Here is a 21,148-nt window from a genome sequence, read left to right as displayed (position 1 = left end):
AAGTCATCAGCTAAAAGAAAAGGTGCCAGATTTTCCTTTCTCTCACTTCCATAGAATTGCAATGATATTGTGCCCTGGAAGCTGCGGAGTATGTCAGATGATCTCAGTGCAACTAGGTGCAAATTTGGTCTGGAGTACTGCTGCCCTGAAAAAATTATAACTCTTGTTAGGACATCCACTGCCTGATTTATTAGGCTCTGCCCTCTTCTCTTAGCCACTGCTAATGGTGGGGAAAAGATGACAAAATAGTGATTTAAGTTTATGGGAAGTGAGCTGGGGATGAGAGCAAATAGATACCCTACAGAATGACAAGAAACAGCCATCTATATAAAGCAAACAGGTGGCTTCGCTCCCGGTTCTCATCTCAGTCATGGGCAGGTCAAAGAAAGCACAAAGACACACAGGTAAAACCCCAAAATTACTGAAGACAGATCTTCAAGTGCAGAGAGGAGATTCTTAGAAAGGCAGCAAGAGTTGGGCAGGAAAGAATGCCCTGACATGGTGGGACAGAAGGACCTACACACAGCACATGCCAGAAAGCAGCAAATCCCTCGGTTGGCATTCGTTGGTCCGTAAGACCATGTAGCCTCTGGATGCATCTCTGCAGCCTTGGAGGGGGCCCAAAATTTGCAAGACTGAGTTGCCCTGACAGAAGTGAATCCCTGTCAGTCTGTGCCCATATGCAAGAAGCCATCCCTCAGTTCCACCCAACGCGATGCAGGAGCAACAGCTCTGACAGTAACTGGCTGGTCACCCACAGGACTTTGGTTGCTATGAGGTGTTTTTAGTGTCCAAACAACTAGTGCCCACCACCTCTGAGGATGACAGGACAGCCCTATGGGCCTATCCAGCCTGTTGGACACACAGCTGTGAACTCATACATCATCATTAAGGCTGCAAAGTCAAGCAGCAAAAGGATGGAATTGCCAGAATAAAGGCTGTCAGAGCAATTTTAATTCAACCTCCTAGCAGATATGCCTTCTGATGTAGTCTTTAATTACCTCATCACAGCCTACTTTTTCTTCAGTGAGACTGCTGCCTCATTCAGGGCACAACAGACAGACAGCAATCAGCAATTAATGAAGGGCCAGTCAATATTTTGTTCTGTCTTTTTTTGTTCAGTGCGTGGCCCCAGGCATTATTTGCTGCATGTCATCAAAATCCTGCTCTTAGAATTATCCAGACTGGATTTTTCTCTCGTGTATCAATATGGCAGCTGAGTGCTTCCCACACAGGAAGGAATTTCTTTTCCAGTGCCCCTGAGAGGGGAAGGCCTGTATTTTACCTACAGGAAAATGCAGTGCAGAAATGAGTTCCAGCATGCTCCAGTAGTGAGGCCCAGATGGGATTTTTCAGGGTTCTTACCTTATGCATGCATTTGTTCAATGCACAGTTCCCCTCACCTCAACCACAGCTGTAAGCACTCTGCACTTCTGTAATTTGGATTCCAGTGAGTCCAGAAAACCAGAAACATGGGATTAATGGCTCTCAGAAAAAAAGGCAATGGTTAGAGAGGCAACAGCTCCTCTGCTGATGCTGCCCTGGGGCATGGCACTGCCGTGCGATGACTGAGCCAGGGGTGAAGGAACACAGCAACATTAGTATGGGCAAAGAGATGGACTTAAGGCAGTGCAAGGTGACTTGCATTTTCAAAATTTTCAGCAAAATTTCTGTTTTTCTACTGTAAGCATTCTCTGTAGCCACTGTACTCTGCTTTCTCTTCATTTCTTACGAATTTTTCACCTTTTACCAAAGATTTCAGTGGAGAAGGACTTTTCTCACTGTCAGCCCAAGCAATTTTAACCTTTACTTTGGCAAAGTAGAAAGAGATGAGTATGGGACAGACTCAGTAAGATGAAGTGCTCCCTGTGCCACCAACAATATCAAAGGGATCCCAGCTCAAATGCTTTCCAGTGAGCACAGCAGGAGCAGAATTTGCTGGTCACCGAGCAGCGTTAAAGAGAAAAGCACAATAACGAGTGGAGAGGAAGAGCATGAACCTTCACTGCCACCTGACAGCCCCTTTCTACACTGTAGTCTCCTGCTCTGTGCTCACTTAACCCAGCCTTAGAGAGAAGTCTTTGTGTACAGGGCGGACTTTCTTGAGCCTCTCTGAAACACATCTAAGTGGCAATGCTCTCTTCTCCAGCTGCTTTTTGTCTCTGTTACTCCATTAGAAATTCATAGGCCTCCTGGATTCTCACTCCAGAAAACATCCAGTGTTTTCAGCAAGGCTTTTAATTTATTAGCTCACATCTGAAAATATTTTAACCTCCCTGCCCTCCCCAGCTGAGTCATCAATGCTTTCTTATCTTGCTGTAGACACATCACCCTCAGGAAAATAATTGCTTAGCAAGCTGATAACAGTGGACATTGCCTTCTGAACCGGGTGTTAGTTTAGGATCACGGGCTTCGCAAGATGAGGACTGCAGGGCACATTGCAGTTACTGTTTGAAACAAGTCCTGACCTTCCCTGGATGGCCATGGGAAATCCTGCAAGGCCACCAGGGAAAACTAAGTGGAAGGTTGGAAGAAGCTCATCAAAATAGAAGGGGCTGAAGGGTCCTGGGAGACAGAGCAGTTTAGCTGTGGTGGGAGAGAGGGTGTACGGGAGGATAACAGTGCTGGACAGGGAGGGGATGAAGAGAGAACTGTCTAAGAGACAGTGCTAAAAAGGAGCCCCTTCAGGCACTTCATTTGCATGTCTGGCCTCCCTACAGAGTCAGGATAGGGTCCAGAGGTCTATTCAGAGCTCTGAGCTATCTGGGGACTTGAGGTTTGCCCAGAGGTTCTTCTGGTTACAGAGGGAGTAGAAGCCCCTAAGCTTGATGCGAGTGGCCAGCTGTGAACACCACCTCTTGCTCACGAAGACATATTAGAGCAATGGGCAGGAACAAGGGTTACCCAGTGCAGAGTTCGGTGTGCACAAGCTCACCCCAACACTTCAGAGTGACACCACCAGAATGACAGGTTCAAGATTCATGTCTAGCAACCAATTATTTGAGGACAAAATGCTGCGTCCCCCCTGATCCTCCCACTGGCAGGCTCAGCAGATACTCAAGGGCTCCGGCCCCTCGGGAAATCGGTGGAGCCTCATCACTGGAAGCGTGGTGGGCACAGTTCAACAACCAGGAACAGAAAGCCTCATCTACTTGTGGCCTTTGTCCTAAGGGCTTCTCTAGATGACAGCGGGTGGGATTTTAATCACAACCACAGATCCAGCCAGTTGGATGCACTTATATTGGCACATAGGCACCTTATCCAAGTATAGCTATTCCCCTTTTCCTCCTGGGAATAGGCTACACAAGTATAATCCCCTTTATCCTGGGATAATGGAGGTACTATAGCCCCAGCTACAATCTTGGTTCTGTAACCAGAGCTGTTGCATCATTTCTTGTCTTTGGCTCTAGCTCATCCTAATTCAGTTCCCACCAAACTGCCCACATGGCCTGTGCTCTAGGATGGCTGTCGTTGGACAGCCTGAGTGGACTAAACTCTGTGAAAAGGTGCCTGCATTTGGGTGCTAGCAGTAATTTTGACTTTCAGGACTGCTTCTCGCTACCCCTTTCTATGCCTCAATTTCCTTCTCTGCAACATGGTGAAAATGGCATAAACATTTTCTTAAGATCCTTCAGTCAGATGGGCTCTGTAAGCATTTACGGTTGTTGTTATTTCCAGGGCTATCATTGTAACACCTTTTGGTCACACTAACTCCTCCCTCAGACAGAAATTGTTCCATCTGTAGTATGCGGGGACAAAGGAGCCAATTAGTTTTCCCTTTTTACATTTACATACATTTATTAACTCTGCAGCTTTCTTTCAATGAGTATGTAGAATTGGGCAGCGTTTTAATATATTTTCATAAACTGTGGGCACAACATGTCCTGTTTCAAGCTAATAACCATGCCATATAATTAGTTCTGATTACACAGATATTTAGTATCATTTTACATATTCTAATCCCTTCCTAGCGCCACTGCCTAACCAAGGCATAACTGAAGCCACAACCCTCTCCCTTCCCTTTCCCAGCAGTTTGTAAGATTTCGTTTTGGACAGGTTTGCATTTAACACGACAGCTTCAAAGAAAGATTTCATTTCATTGATGTACATTTTATATATATTTACTTATATAAATAAATATATATATACAGGCTCTGATCAAATGTCAGGTGACAAAGCCCAGGATACAAATAAAAATTATTTGTCTACTTAGAGGGAAAAGCTGGTATTTGAAAGCTATCAGGAAATTAACAACATGAATCTTTAAAAATCTATTCCTTAAATATCTGTTAGCTTTGGGCTGAACATTTACTGTATGTAGGATTTTAGTGTGAGGTAACACTCCCCAAACAAAAGCCTCCTCACCCCACTAGATTCTAGTGGGGGAACAAGAAAAACGTGCTCTGTGCATCCCGATTACAGATGTGCATCTTTCCCTGCTGGCATGGCTGTCTCTATAGAGATGGACATGGATATCTGATGAGATTAAAATGCTTCAGTTACCACTGTCAGTGGTTCTTTAATTTAAAATGAAGAAAGCAAACAAACATTCCTTTTGATGAGGTAACTGAATGATGCCACGGAAAAGCACTTTGCTGTCAGGTGGTAATTAGGTTCAGTGATAGTTGTGGGGTTTTAGCCTTGGAGGCTGTGGCCCCTGGGAGTCTGAAAGCAATGATACATTCAATTTCTGGAGGAAAGGAAGATGCTAGATGCTTTTCTCTGCTAACCCTGCAGGTCTCTGCAGATAAGAGCATTCAGAACTGCAGAGCTGACACTGCTCCTTGAGCCAGCAGCCTAAACTGGGGTGTCGAGATCATGAGCAGGGAAAGGGAGATGAACCCAAAGCAGGGCATTTAAACACCTAACGTAACCAAGCTGATTCTGACCACACATATAAAGAACTACCCAAATGGCTGCACAGAAAGGACTTTTAAAGGCTGTCAGAGGAACTCCAGCAATTGTTATATGGCATAGGCTGATGTTTGTTACACACGTCTTGTGCATCACTAGAAAATCTTCAGGAGGAGAGTGTTCCTTTGTAAATAAGTAACTGTTCCCACAGCTACGTTGTTTAAGGCAGCGGGGAGAAGAGAAAAGAAGGCTCAACTGCCTCCTTTAGTCGAGTGGAACAGGTCTATTTCAAATTTGCTTTTCCACTCCAAACTCTGTTATATTTGGCTACGGTATTAAGAGTTGAAAACCAAATGAAACATTCCAGTTGGCCCAAATGCATTTAATTGGAAATTCTGAATTTGGGGGCATTATTGTTCTGTTCTCAGAACAGAGGCACATTGTGAATGTGATGCTTCCCAAGAAACAGGGAGGCTGGCTCCTGCTCTGCTCCCCTCCTCACGGTATCACACAGCTCTGCCTGTTCAGAGAACAACAGTCCTCAACAAACACTTCAGTGGCATCAGCCCTGCTCCTCACACCATGTATCAGGGACACTGAAAGGAAAAGGAGTTGGCCAACACAACGCAGGGTCCAGCAGCAGTGCAAGGATTTGAGTTTGGGCATACTCTGTTCATACTTTTGTGCATTCATCATTGGTGGCCTTACTTTGTGTCCAAAAGGACTTCGTTTTGGACAAACAGCCCCAAAACTGATTGTTAGATCCTCTGCCCTGCTCACAGGCTACGGCTCACAGCCGCAAAGCCAGAGTAAGGGCTCATAGTAAGAGGGGATCCCCAGGTATGTCCCGGTTGGACTGGCCATAGGGAACCTGCCACAGACCGTCAGCACCGCACTGGGTCCAAAGAGAGATGGAGAACCCTGCCTTCAGCACAGCCTCACCAGTAATTTCCTGAAGCACTGAAAAAGTTTTCACTTCCAGAACTAAAACTTTCCAAAATAAAGTGGGTCTGATTCTCCTCTCACTCTCAGGAGATAAATGAAGGGTAAGTCCATTAAAGATACTGGTGTAAGACTGGTGACAGCAGACAGAATTCAAGCAAGATATCAATATCTCCAAAATCCCCTGAATATTTTTTCAGGCATAAACCAGGCATCTTTCCTGATCATAAATGCTTTATTTCCAAATGGAATTTCAATAAAATAAGCACAGTTAGACTAGCACACTTATTATAAAGCCATAATGCAGTAGCACTGAAGTATAGTCATGAAAGATATTAAAAAAGCAGCCCTGCTAAAGCAAAAGAAATTGCTTTCTGACCTACCGAGTTTTAGGAATAGGTGCTAGTGGTCTCTCCACCAAGGCGTTCAGCCTGTAGTAATCCAAGAACGTCCTGGCCACATTTCTTCCAAGCTTCATATCTGTGAGTTTTTAATTAAGGAGTATTTTTGGAAATAATTAAAAATAATAGTAATTTAAAAAAGCAGAGTGTAAAGGTAAATTACTGTTATTTGATGCATGAGCAAGTTTTACATTAACCATCCCACAGTGATCAGGCTTCATGCAAAATGACTTATGTAAACAGGTAAAGTGACCTGGTCACCTGGTTTGCTTCTTTTCACAGGCAAAGGCTGCACGAAACCATAGATGGGAGGAAACAATCTTCTTTTTCCCCACACGCTTGGTTGCATGGTGTTCAAGGAATAATACACAAGACCAAAGAAGCCTTCCAATTTCCATGTTCAGAGAAAATAAACACCTGAAAATGCCTGGATACAGACAGTATTTCTGTTCTTGTATCCAGGAAACGAGGTCAAGAATGTCATGGTATGAACCAGCCGTGGACTAGCATCCAAACTCAAGGCTGGGATTAAAGCTGTAGCTCTCTGAACCTTCTGTGCTGACCCACCTGCTGTCCTAGGATGACCTACTGTCCTTTACTCGTGTTGTGTTCAGGACCTAAAACTATCATTTTAGCACTGAACTGGAAGGATACCATCGAAAGCTCTAGATTAGCTTAAGGAGGTCAACAGTAACTCTGGGGCCCCTTCTCTCTTTACTAGCTCTGATTTCTCCTTTGGCTAACCCCAAACCCAACACTGGGCAGATGCTGCACATCAGAGATGCCACAAAGACCTAGTAGACACTAGAACCAGATGCTCCTGAAGACTCGGTTACCTAAAAAGAAGCTGAATAACCCATGACCGCGTGGAAAAATAAAGTGGTGGACAACATTTGCCACGGGACGGCTCTCCTCCTTGCGTGGAACACCAGCACAAAGCTGGCCTGTCACCAGGCAGCACGTGCTCACCCTCTCCAGGGTGAAGTCCAACTGGAGGAAATACAATGGATGCCACCATCCACAGCTGTATTGCAGAGACTGAGGACTCCTTTATTTGCCTGTTTCTAACTCATGCCTTCACATGCTACAATCATCACGTTCCACCCCATGGTACTTCCCCAAATGGTCACTGTAATGACAACAAACAATTTGAGGGGTGCTGATGCAGTCACTGATGTGGGTATATAACCTGGAGAAGCTAAATAGACCTCTGTATCTGACATCCAGCAGTCTAGAAAAATAAGCTGTTGCTGGTGTGCTTTGTGTGCAAGTGTGCGTGCTCTGTTTTATCAATAATTATCCGCTGATGTTTCCACTAGAGGAAAATTCCAGAACTGCAACATCCCAGGGGCTTCCAAGCAGCTTCTATGAAGACGCTAGCCTCTAAATGAAGCTTTTATTACCCGCCCACTTACATTAGACACATCAAAACAAGTGAGCTTGAGACATCAGTTTCAGGCATCATTGTGAGATCTCTGTTTATCATTTATTTATTTATTTACAGGGGAGATTGAACCGACATGGCTCAGTCTCTGGCTCTAGCCCAGTAAATGAAAACACTATTGTAAGCCAGCCATCAGCCCTACTGGCACTGCAGTTAAGCCCTGATCTAATGGCTAAGGATGACTCTAGACACTGGTTTTCTCTCCACAGCGATCTGGTCCCACTTCTGCAGTTTCCGTTGCTGTGCCCTGAGACAGTTACGTGAATCTGTCCCTTCTGTTTCAGGACTGCCCTGATACACTAACTGGCATCTTGATACCATATGTGCCACGGGCATCTATATGCTGCCCAAGCGTACAGCACAGCCAGAACAGCTGATGTTCATGACTGTTGTCCACATGGGTGGTGACAGTCAGTTGTGTGAAACAGCACTGGTTTAATCAACAGCTGCTGCAGGACCCAGCAAGTTTCTGACTGTGCTGAATGATGGTCTAGCTGTATGCACACGCAAGTTTAGCAAGACAGCTTAAAGTTTACCAGTTCCAGGGAGGGCACCATTGCTTTGAAAGAGTTTTCTGATTGTTACTGGAATTTGGGGATGGCTGGGGGTAGTTCAGATTCTGCAGATGCTGAACTCAAAGCAGCAGCAAAGGTGAAGAGTTCAAAGTCGTCTGAGAAAGCAAGAATGAAAGGAAGAGGACTGTCAAACATTTAAGGGACTGAGAAGACTAACATGGCTTGATCTTGTATTTTCTTTCATTTACTCAGCACTTTAAAGACATAAAGTGGTAATTGGAATCAGGAAAGTCTCTAGGACATTTTGTCAGTGGCAGTCTCAGAAGGTTCCTCTGCCACTGACTGCCCATTGCTTTGTCTCTCTCCCTCACGTGTGTTCTCATGGTGGGAAATGCCTGACCCACTGTCCTTGGGGAGAAGGCCCTAAGATGAGAACTGGTGTAGCCGAGGAAATGGGTGCGCAAGCTCCTACATGATGCCCTGCAACTCTGCTTGAAGAATGGCTAACCACTGGAATAACAGCTGGGAATCTCCAGAGTGGAGGTCTTTAAGAACAGATTAAACCCATAACAGACAAGAATGGCTTAGGTCCAGCTGATCCTGCATGGAGTCAGGCAAATAAACTATATAAGGGCTCCTTAAGGCCCACTTCACACCAATTTTCTACAGTTCTCAACACCTTTCGCAGCCCACCCAGACTTCTTATTTGCTAAGATTACCAGGAAAGGCAAGGGCATTTTATGGAGCATGGACACACAGATGGACACTGGGAAGTAACTGAAAATGCAAACCTATCCCACATGCAGCCACTGAACAGCCACAAAACGGGAACAACTTGTAATTAGTACTGATGCAGAGACAGTCAAATCAGCACGGGATAAAAAATATGCATGTCCTATTACTAGTCTCTCAAGCCATCCTATCCCCACTGCCTACCTGCTGCCTCTGCAAAGGATGAGAAGTTTCTGTCATGGAAATCAGGCACCTGATACATAAAAACAGAAACAGCAACAACAAGCTCTCCCTGTGACTGCCCAGCCTGTGCGAGAGATGCCCTGGCTCGTTCAGTAAGTGCAGGAGGCATGCGCGTGCAGAACTACCTGAGAAAAACACACCAAAGCAATGACATTTTCATTTATTTCAGGATACACAGAAGACTCGGACTCCACTTTTATCCACTACATATCAATAGTCCATAAATAACTGCAACTAAAACCAGAACCCACTTTTGCTGGTGTTTTATTTTCTGTGGGGGTTTTTGTTTGTTTGTTTGTTTTCACCAGCTTTCCTTCTGCAATCACACATGCTGTGCTTTTGCCCACAGGAGCTCCTTACCTAATTTCAACCACACTTGCCAAAAGGCCGTTTCCCAGCTATTCAGGTCACATGAGCTCAGCTCGTATCAGACACTAGAAAATCCATTTGGGACAACTGCAGTGGGAACATCTGGGTGAATCTCCACCTTTCACTAGCTGCCATTTCCCTCTCCCCTCCCTTCCTCCCCCATCAATTCATTGCTCCTCCATGCTCCTTATTTCTGCCTGGAAGTGGAAACCAGTGCGTCCAAGTCTCCTCCTGTAAATGCTGTTCTCACAGCATTCACTCCTTGAACGGCATTAGCAATCTTGGGGAAATTTCAGAGCAATCTGTTCTTGCACAACTCAGCCAAATTTCACAGATGTTACAAAGTTCACAGATAAGATAACAAACTTGCAGGGCTCTCCCCCAAATCTCCCATATTTATTATTTCCACCATCCCTCCCATCCTGAGACTTCTAGCACTGGATGGGGAACAGAACAGAGGAGGACTGGGGATCTCATAAGTCATTACTGGTTTTCAATTGAGAAGATTCACTGACCCTATTGTGAACAGTCTGCTTAAGCTGGAGCCTCAAGAAGCACACAGCCTTGTTCTGTCTGTGCGTGGAGGCAATAAAAATCTCAATTTGGAAACCAGCTAGCAGTACAAGTCATTAGGGGAGGTACTAAATGTTGCTGCTTTAATAGCTCACTGATCATTTAATAATGTCACTGCTGCAGAGCATGGTGGCACCATTTGCTAGCTTTTGTTTTGCTTTCTGAAATTCAGGGTCATTTCACTTTCAAGTGAGTGGATTATCTCTCTTTCCCCCTCTTGCTAGACACTGCAAACTGCTTTAAATAATTAGAAAAAGGATGGCTCCTTCAAGTTCACCATCTCATTTTCATAAGGTCTGGTGTCATTGCTTTGGAACAGGAAGTGAAGCTGTGGTGGTGGCGAGGATTTGACAAGGGCAAACCGGTTAGCAGCCCCCGCTCATCTTTGATAAGTCCTGTGGGGTCCCTGCCAAGCAGATTGGATCTCTGCTTTTATGTCTCATCTAGAGGACAGCACCTCCATCAATTTGAAACACTGCACTGGGTTATTAGTTTATGGAATTCATCCAAGTTTAGTCCTAAGCAGGATTTAAAATCATGACCTTCCAATACAGAGGCAGCACTTACCAGACCCACGCAAGTCCTTTGTTTCAGACAAACAGCTTTAAGTTATCCTAAAGAGTGAAGCGGGGGGCGGGGGGCAAGACACAAAGAGAAAGAAAGATTAATCTTTTTAATAGCTCAAATTAAAAACCAGAAGAAGCTCTTTGTTAGACAAAACTGAATGCTACAGCAAATCTCAATCCACCACAACAACAATCCTGTTATTTATGAAAAGACGGATATTTTGTGCGTGAGAGGCTCCCAGAAGACTGTGGTCAGTGAGCATACTGTCAGCTTCGTACAATCTCAGGAGAAATACGGATGAGGTTTTCTCATGTTTATAACAGCTTCCATCAATGGATCAAAACCATTCCCGACTCAAACAGGAACTCTAATGGAAAAATGGCATTACTTGGCTTTAAACCACAGTGTTGTATCATGCCAGGCCTAATCAGAGCTAGCGCTCTAGTTTAGCAGAGCTCTGTTTTCACCACAATTACTTGCTTGCGTTGTTTCCACAGGGCTGACACTACTCTCTGATGAGTAAGAGATGCTGCCCACGTCACATCTAACCAGGAGGGTCACTCCAAATTAAGTGTAATTGGGGCACTCTGGTGGAGGTGCTATTCTATGGCTTTTCACCAGCAAATCTGGGTGCAGGCAACATATCCTACCCCAAGAGAGTCACTTTAGAGAAACAAGATAAGCTTTCCATGGAAGGCTATGTGTCCACATATACTCTAGCGTATCCGGCTACATATTTCCAAATCACTAGCAAAGGAAGAAACTTCTAAAAGGGGTGTGGGGAGGGGATAGGACTTACCCTATTCCTCCTGTTGACTTTCAAGGGAGCAGGGTCTGAGCAGGCAGGCACTGAGCATTTCAGGCTGTCGATTACGCAGGACTGCGAGCCACGTGTGGGCAGGCTTCCTGGGGAGCGTCCTGCCACTCTAAATCATGCTGGCTCTTTCCACAGCTGCAGTGTAAGAACCAGGCTCGATGAGGGAATGACTGGGTCGCACCGTCTCAAATTCAGCAGGAGGTCAAACTAGAGAATTGCAACTATCCCCTCTGGCCTTAACATCTATGAATGTCCCGAATGCAGCCAGACTGAAAATAGCAGCTGAACAGACTTTCCCCAAGTATTCTCGCACGTTAGAGGAGCATTTGCATTCCCAACAGCCTCTGTTTCTGATCCGAGACAGGACCTGACAGCATAGGTGCTTTTGGAAACAAAACATAACAGCAATGATGAGTCTTCATTTTTATTCTTCTTGTGTGTTATCAGAGAAGGAACCAGGCTGAAAGATTCCTGACTGACTATTTCAGGCCTTCAGGCCCTTTTCCTGAAACACTTGATTGTGGCGGAAGAAATTACAAAGATGGAAGTTGTGCGCCCTTCTCCCTGAGTAATCAGAGGCCTGTAATTTTCCCTCCTCCTCTAGAAGAGGAGGCTGGAGAAAAGGTAGCTTGGAGAGCACTGTTTTATCTCTGCCACAGGGCGTATGCCATGAGGAACGCACTGTATTCCCCATGAACTCATTTCAAGATCAGCTACAGCACCTGTCCTTCTTGTGAACTGAACCAAAACAGTCCGATCCCAGCTAACACCCGGCATGGGGAACAGAGCGATCTCGTGGCCGAGAGAGAAATGAGCAGGCGAGGTTCTGTGCGGGAGACGATCCCGGGACGGAGCCAAGCCACCAACCCTGCTGAGGTCCTGCCTGCCACGGACGGCAGAGGCAAAGGGGGAGCAGAGGGAGCTCTGTGGCCTTTGACGAGGCCAGCGTGTGAACCCCGTCTCTCCCACCTCCATGCAGCGGCACCAGCGAAGAAGCCACTAGGTACCTTCCTGCTGAGGATGAGCCCCGGGCAATTCTGCACTGCAGAGCTGCCACCATGTGCAGCCAGGGAAGGGGAGCACTTGGCTCAACAGGGGATTCAAGACACATAGAAAGGGAAAGAAAATCAGGGAAACAGAAAGATGGGAGATGTCTCAGATGCTGCCAAAGCAAATCTGGGAACACAACACACTGCCCCCTTTTATCTCTGGCTCCACATGCCATTTATCCAGCACTATGAGAATGATTTTGCAAGGACATCTCTGACCGCTGCTCCATTATCCTAATGCCGTCTTCACATTGCTCTGTGCAAGTTGCATTTTATCCATCTTATGGTACCTCTACACCACTGGGGGATGGAAATGGGCCCTCCTGTAAAGGATGATCTCGCCCAAATTATCAAATGACAAAAGAAAATGGTATATTTAATATATTGGCTGTGCTGACTCCTGATAAGGTTATCTAAGGGACACCAGTCAGAATCAAGCTCATAGCTGAAAAAGAAAAACCCGAAAAAGGTGAATTTCAGTACCAGTGTATTTTAATTCATGAAAACACTGCACCAGCACCTCTCTAGATATTGGTACACATAAAAAATGATTTACATAAAACCTGATTATAAAAGCTTCTGTCAAGTCATCTCAGAATGAATTTGGGCCAGTATTCACAGGTCCCACATTAATATCCAAGCAATGTTCAGTCAGAGTATCAGGAAAACATCAGGATAAGTCTCTTCTTGTGATTTTAATGTTTCTGATCTTTTGTATTGTTTAATTCTGGTCACTTGCCAAATCTAGGAAGGAGCCCTTGTGGATTAGCTGACCTCAGCTCTTTACACAGTCAATGAAAATTACAGAGCTGATTTTCTCCAATAGACCAAAAAGGGATGAGGGGAGAGGAAGCAATTTTCAAGTGAAAATTCAGCATTCACAATCTTCTCCTATCGCTGATGAATGTTCTGAAATGCACAGGGGAAAAACAGCAAGAAAACTGAAGTCTTAACAGTTTTTTTGTTTCCAGTTTGGCTGGAAATGCAAGAACAGTACAATCATTTCCAACTGTAATTAGAACCCAAAACATACAGTGGAAAATCATGAGCTGAATTTTTTTGAAGAGTTTCTTGGTCCATCACAGATTACCCCTTAAACATGATGACACACATCATTCAATTTCTAGCAGTTCGCATTAGAGATTCCACTCAGAGGTTTCTACATAACATTCACCACCACCCAAACGAAATCGGTTTCAAAGATGAATGGAAGAAAGAGTGTTTCAACACATTAAAGTGTGGATAAACCGTTTTTCATCTCTAAATTGTTGGAAGCTCATGAATTGTATAAATCATAACTAGGTATCAGTAGCCCGCTGCATGCTGCATTCTCCCTCTTCAGCTGCAGCTTGCATTTTGAGACAGGGTATAGTCACTAGCTTTGACAAGAGCAATCCTAAAAAGAATTAAGAAATATGAGGATTGAGTGCCTTTGTAATATAAACCACATAACTGGTTTTAAGGTTTCAGGCAGAGGAAAGAAAGAGAACTGCACCATGCACACAGTGATTGCAGGACTCACGGTGATTCTGGGGGACTTTCCTCCCTCGACAGGGACTCCCCAGGCTCTTCTGTGCTCGTGTGCAAATATTTGCCCTGGGAACATGGGCTCTCCGGTGTCTGAGCAGATGCAGAGGACTTCCTGGAACCTACCTTCTACCACACATCTGAAAAATGACTTAGTACAGTGGCTATCAGATGGATTCAATCAAAATGCCTCTCCTTAAGCACCTGCTCAAAGACCTATTGGATTCCCCCTGACTTCCATCAGTCTGTGATCTGTCCTTTGAGGCCAAGGTAACTTTGGCATTTGTAGTGGGCAAAATACAAAGAAAAGCTGATTTATCCTTGAGAATTGGCTCAGGTTCTCTCTCAGACAATCCTGAAAGGAAAAGGGACCATGGTCTCAGAGGCTGTACCTTTAAAAGCACTTGCAGTCTCCAAGTAATAGTCATGCTTCAGTGTGTTCAGCTGAGCTCAGTACAAAATGCAGTGATTTAAAGCTGTGAGATCAGGCGGGATTCAGCAAATTCAGAATTATTTATTTCTTTAGAGCAGAAAGTCTGGCTACAGATTATTTACTGCAAATGGGCCTGTTTGGGGAGGGGAGAAAGGAGAGGGGGGAGAGAAGGGGCAAATTGAGTGATTGAAAATTTTCAATTAAAACAAGCAGTTTTTAAAAAAGATTTAAGGTTTTATTGACAAGTGGGAAATAATTCAGGCGGCTGGAGCCCTGCTAAGTGCAGATCATAGAGATGGGGATGGGAGAAAAGAAAAGAAAATTTTATTCTGTGGAAGAAGAGAATGAAGAAAAAGAAAACAAAGAAAAAATATCACTATCTTTGTTTCTTCTGCTACATTAATGTATTTCTCTCCCTGAGTTATCTCCAGTATCTGCAAGTATTGATTCAGAATAAGACACTGTGGTGTAGGCTGCAGGCAGCAGAAAGCTCTGCTGGGAGTGGCGCATTTTCAGGGCTGTCAGAGCACAAAAAAGATCTGGGGACTGGCTTTACAATGGGAATTATGTCTGGCCAGAACAGAGAGGGGGCGTCTACCCTCTCTGTAAGGACCAGGCTGGGCTGCAGCAGTGGAGGGGGCCCAACTCAAAGGATAAGTTGATGATGGAGGTGTTTCTGGATGCTTTGCTTGGGTCTGAGTAGCACCAAAGGACAGGTGGACAACCAGGGTTAAATGAAGCAAAACGCACCTGGATGGGAAAGAGGGGGCTTCAGCTCATGAATGCCAAGACCTCGTTTCTGCCCACACTGACAGCCTGGACTCAGGAATTAATACTGCTCTTGAGCTCAGGTTATCTCCTTTAAGGGGGTCTCCTCCCAAAAGCAGGGACACATGTGACTTGGGCCAAAAGCTCTCTTCACATCAGCAGGACACACCTCATCTGTAGGTGGTCACTCCAAAGTGGTGTTGGTGAAGGGCGGAAGAGAATTAGGGCTGTTACTAGTAGAGAAACGAATTCTATTTTGCCTGTGTAAGGAAGGAGTAAAATATTACTATAATCTCCATCCCCCCAATTAATTGCCTCTTTTACTATTATAATTCTCATTCCCTGATAAATTTAGCTTTTTCTAAAACCTTTGATTTTTCCTTTGTGTTTTACATTCAAGCTGGAATGCAGCGATAAGGGGCTATGTATATATATATTTAATCTCCACACACACACACACACACACATATAGTTATATACAGTCCCTGCCACAAATAACATTACTCTGACTGCAGTCACAAAGCCCTTGCTAGAAAAACTACTCACTCAAGCTGGCCGGCTTGCGTACATTATGCTCCTCAGGGGAGGACCGCTGGCAGCAGTGGGCTGGTGTCCTTATAAAGACACCAGAAAGGCCTGTAGCTTTCTCCGTCTCCACTGGCTGTTTCTTCCCCTCCCTTCTCCGATGGGGTGCAGATAAGCCCTTGCAAAACTTCAGATCCACTGTCTCCACTCATTTACACAACTGACTTCACTGAAGTGGCTGGAATTACAACACTGTAGAGTCCCTGTATGAGAGGCTCTTGATTTAAAAAAGGGGCATTTCAAAGCAAGTGCTTGCTAGGGGATTCTGTATTAAGTGGTAGGCCAACTCTGTAGTCAAGGAAAAGTGCTTTCATAACAACATGCCTTTGACCATAACACAGCCAGCATCCTCTGGAGTTTATCAGAGACCTAAGCAGTAACTTTGCATCTCTGCATTTTTCAGAGTGTCACTCATGGCTATAAAAAATCACTTTCCCTTCAAATTTTCTTTCTAAAGGTAAGGCCTGTCTCCTGATCCTTGCCCTGGCATAGCTCCTGTGCAACAAAAGGAGAGTTTGGACTGAATGACAGTCTGCCTAAAGGCCTGTCAGAGGAAAAAGGTAATAGGACTAGGAAGCTGTTTGCTTGTTCCTTATTTTTGTAAACAAAACCTCAACACTTGTATATGACTTTGCATTCAGAACCTCGTATTTTGAGACTGCTTCCTATTTTGCCTGTCAGCATAGTCTCGCTGTCTGCTTGTGTTCCTCATCTGTATCTCCATGTTACTATTACTGTTAACAACTAGAAGTAACTCCGGGAGCCCTGTTTGGCTCCTTTCACAAGTTTCAGTATCGTGCTGGAGAATTCACACCAACCCATAGCTCACCTGACACAGTGGCACCAACTTCTACAGTACTTGGAGAGCTCCCCCTTCCCGGACCCTCTTCCAACACTGGTGTTTGCATCAAATCACCAGGGGAACAGTCACCTGCGGGTGCCAAAGGTTGTCTGCTGCAGCTGCAGACACTGATCCGCAGGACCGAGACCGACTCACTTCACTGAGCAGCCCTCCCCGGTCGCAGCAAAGTGAGGTTGGATGGCCAAGCTCCCAGCTGTGTTCCAGGCTCTTGCAACAAGCAGTGTTTGGCTGTGAAGTCACCAAGCTGAGTTAGACTCTACTGCTCCTGAAATTGGTTTAATTTCAGCTTAATCATCTGGGTTCTTTAAGTGCTTTTGAAAGAATGATCAGAAACCCAGAATGCCTGAGAAGGAAAAACAGAAAGGATTTCTGGCCTTTGGACCACAGAAGAGTGAAAAGAGTCTTCAAATATGTAAAGACTGCTGTAGAATAGGATAAACTTTTCTGCATCTACTGGTGATGGAACAAGAACTAATGGTCTTAACTTACAAGAAAACAGATTGAGATTAGATTTTGGGGGAAGCTTTCCAGCCAAAAGACTATTGAAGCACTGGAAAAGTATCTCATGGGGAGGCTAGGCTGTGGGATCCCCATCTTCAGACAGAATTAGAAAAATTATGAGGAGTGGGGTAAGTTGTCCTGATCCTGTTTCAACACAGAGGGCTGAGCAAGGCGCCCCCTCTACCTCTGTTCCCTAGGTTTCAGACCTTGTCATGTAGGAGCCCTCTCCCCTGGGATTCTCTCTCAGTTCTTGGCAAGGAATATAAAACAGTTCTCTGATCCTTTTGCATTGCCAGGAAGAAAAGTAAGGTGCAGGAATTCACCCCTTTGCAGCCCACAAGCCCAGCAAGACTACCACAAACATCTCACCACCTACCAACATGGCCTGCAAGACAAAAATTTAGCCTTTCCCTAAAGGTGCTATCTGCTACCACCTTCAGCTGGACTGAACTCCAAATTACCTGCCCCATATTCATCTGCTCCTTACTTCTGAATTCAATCACTGTTCTTTTTTAAAAGCCTCTCTGCCTTTTGCTGCTAATTAAAATACTGGTTGCAGTCTGGCTTGCTTTTCCAAGAGGCCTGGACAGCATTGCAGGCAGTTCAGACAAACAAACAACCAAACAAACAGAATCCATTAGGAACTGCCACTGCTGACTGTCGCCCTTTCGCATACATCACGTTGAAAAGGTTAATGCTTCCCAAAAGAGGTGGAGGAGATGGGCAGGGGGGAGGGCAGGTGGGAACCAATCCTGTGAGGACCAGATGTCAAAGATGCTCAATACCACACAGAATGCCACCCCCCCGCTTCAAGTAAGGCTATTGCCCATCCCTTGGCAAAGCTTCCCTTTGAGGGATCTATAATTTATTAGGGAAGGTGGAGTGCTGAATAAATTGTGCATAGAGATGAAGCAGTGATGATCGCTAACTCAAATCCCTAGGAGCTTGGCATTTTCAATCTTTAGCTCCCATTTGCGTCCCCCTGGTCCCTACTAAGTGAGCAAGCCAAAGAGCTGAATATCGACAAAACATAATGAGCTCATTGAGATCTAAGCATTGCAATTAGCAGGGTGGAATGGAGCAGAGGGGCTGGGAGGCAGACTGTAATTATTTATAATGTTGATAATCACTTACATGTAGTTAAAAATATAAATACATCCCAATGCTTGATGGCATTAACTACCCCTCAATTAGCTCCAAGCCCAATAAGTAAGCAATACCCAAACACTTACAGGAGAAAGGCTAAAGGCCTCTGTCTCCAGGCTATGCTCACCATGAACCACGAACCTGAAAAATATCAGCATGGGTGGGAGGAAGAAGAGTATTTAAAGGAGATATCATCATGATACCTACCATCACTAGTCTGTGTTGCTAATGGAGTTGTGGACAAGTGGTCACTGACTCATGTTCATGTAGTGATAGTTCTTATCCCCCCTCTGCCATCTTATTTCAAAAATTTCATGAATCCCATTCTTTGAATATCTCTACAGGTTCTCACCTGGATGACCAGAATTTGACTACATTAAGGGATACTAGTACTGAGCCCCACCTGAGGAGGGGAGAGGAGAGGAGTCTTTTTCTGGGTGACAGGCTGGTAGCTCTCTACTACAGTCACAAACATAACTGTGGTGTATTGCAGTGACACTGGAACTACCATTAGAAACATTCGAACTCTGTTATCATGTGTTTCTACACATCTTGCCTCATGCTATTTCTCTCATTCCTGAGCCAGCTTGTTTAAAAATAACTCGGGTATCCCTGTGCTACAGATATTTCCCTACTCTGAAGTTTTTGACCAAAGCAACTCTTCCAGAAAGTCACAGAGTATGGAAGATTTCAGAGATGAACAATCAGCTGCTTCCCTTTCCTGCAATATCCTATCTCTTTGCTGATATTAAATCAAAATGTCTCTATTACAAAAACGTAAGAAACAGTTATGAGATTTGGTCCAAATAGAGTCATGTTTTACTAGCCAGAGGGAAGGGAGAACAAGCAGTGGAAAGCAACTCTGAGCACAGGCAAGCTCTCAGAGAAGATTATGTGCTTGAGAACTCAGCTGAAGATCAAAAACACACCCTCACCTGAAAAGTGAGCAGAAGTGACCCTTATCATCTCCACAGTGCACTCCATTGGTGTAAAAGTAAAGCATAAGTCAAGTTTTAATGGAAAAACAGATAAGAGTGAAACCATAAAGGAGGAGGAGATTACTGTACATCAAAAAGAAAGACATTTTGGTTGGGGGGAGCAGATAAAACCCCAATCTGCTTGTACCATTGATTTCCTTCCAGGTGAAGGGAGCGTTTAACATACTGGGGTTAAACTCAGGCCCTTTTTACTGCAGATGTACAGAAAAGGCAGCAGTGGAGAAATGGTGGCCAGAATTTAGTGAGGGAGCATAATGAAAATACAGCAAATGTGGAAAGAAAAAAGAAAAGAGAAAAGGAAAGGAGGGAAAACAGAAGCAGACTGTATATCAGTTGAACAAGCTCTGAGAAAATACAGGCGGTGTTCAGTGAAACTGAAAGGGAGAAAAGCAAAACCAGGGTAAATGGAAATTGTTCAAAGATAATTGAATGTATGTCCAAGCGCTTGCGTTTGCCAGCTAGCAATAAATACACTGCCTGAGAAAGCAAGCCAGTACGGGCAAATAGAGGAAGTGCAAAAAGCAATCAAGGGGAAGCAAGAAGCATATGCAAGCAGGGCTGCAGTGCTGTAGGGTATAGGAACAGGAGACGAGGGACGACAGGTTAGAGAATGAAGCTGTGAGGCTGGAAATGAGGCAGAACTATGTATCTTGAACTGCATTCAAATAGGGCCCTTAGGCCTACCTAGAGCATGCTGGAAACCTGGAGGAAAGGCAGCTGGACCACACTGTAAGGTCCTGGCAGTGGTCGGGAAAGTTGATGTGTATGGGACTGTGTTCTGGTAGAATAACCATTCAATATAGCAAGAAGGTATCTGAAATTGGTCCTTGTTCTGTGTGTGACTTCACAGGGACTGAAGCAAGTGATTTGCAGCTAATAGAGAAATATACCTGAGCTGTGCTAGCAGATGGAGAGCAGAGACAGCAGAAAGGGACAGAGAATTTCTGGCCTCAATAGAAAGAAATGTGCAGAGAGCAAGAGTAAAGGATTCTTTTCCAAGAAATACCAAACCAGGTCAGACCAAACCCAATGTACCCTAACACCCTGTCTTTGTCAACAGCCAATATTCAAAGAAAGAATATAAGATATACTGGAAGTGAAAAGATACTTTTCCTGGCAATTCCTCCCAACTTCTGGCACTCAGTAACTTACGGATTTTCTCAGCCAGCAGATGCATTGAGACCTGGAAGTCTAACAACCCATGATGGTCCTATCTGGACTGTCCTAGCTCCCTTTTGAACCCATGAACACTGCTAGCCTCCACACTGTGACAAAGAGTGCCACAGCTTAATGGCGTGCTGAGGGGAAAAAAACTCACTTTGATGATTTTAAACCTGTTGTTTGATTATTCCCCTGGGTAAGCCCTGGTTCAGGGATTATGGAAGACGGTGATGAACTGCTCCCTCCTCACCTTCAGAGACATCTGAGGCAGTCCTGGCTAGAAGCAGTATTGCGACCTCAGCAAGGTGCTGTGCTGGAGCTGCGCATTTCTGTTAACAGCCCCAATTAGCTTGGACACACTGCTGTACAAACATAGCTCTGCCATTTTCAGGACCAATTTCCCTTCTCCATTGCCAGGAAAGCCTACTGAGGACCAAAGGGAACACCGCACATGCAGAAAGCAGAATGCTGTTTATACAGCTCCAAGTACCGAGCCAGGAATGAACATTTGCTCTAGCACATTCTTGAAGTGATGGTCCCAAATGCAAAAAATCATGCAGGATATATGAGGCATAAAGAGCCTCATATTTATTCACAACAATGAATAAAGCAGTAACACTTCCATCTGCCAATATTAAAAACCTTTCAAAGGCCAGCAAGC

At 44.7% G+C, this 21,148-nt stretch overlaps 1 protein-coding gene and 1 non-coding gene across 2 annotated transcripts in view; one reads left to right on the top strand and one right to left on the bottom strand.

The window, feature by feature from the left end:
* AGBL4 (ATP/GTP binding protein like 4) overlaps positions 1-21,148 on the bottom strand; it is a 950,635-nt gene that overhangs the window by 6,785 nt on the left and 922,702 nt on the right. The window contains exon 12 of the mRNA XM_026086666.1: positions 6,180-6,276. Coding sequence (XP_025942451.1) covers positions 6,180-6,276 — 97 coding nt within the window. The remainder of the gene's footprint in view (positions 1-6,179; positions 6,277-21,148) is intronic.
* LOC112976096 lies at positions 1,706-1,825 on the top strand. The gene has a single exon (XR_003256879.1). It is a non-coding gene; the product is annotated as a U5 spliceosomal RNA (small nuclear RNA).

This window comes from Apteryx rowi, unplaced genomic scaffold (genome assembly GCF_003343035.1).
Source record: "Apteryx rowi isolate R43461 unplaced genomic scaffold, aptRow1 scaffold_7, whole genome shotgun sequence".
Taxonomy (NCBI): domain Eukaryota; kingdom Metazoa; phylum Chordata; class Aves; order Apterygiformes; family Apterygidae; genus Apteryx; species Apteryx rowi.
This window is presented reverse-complemented; position numbering and strand designations above follow the sequence as displayed.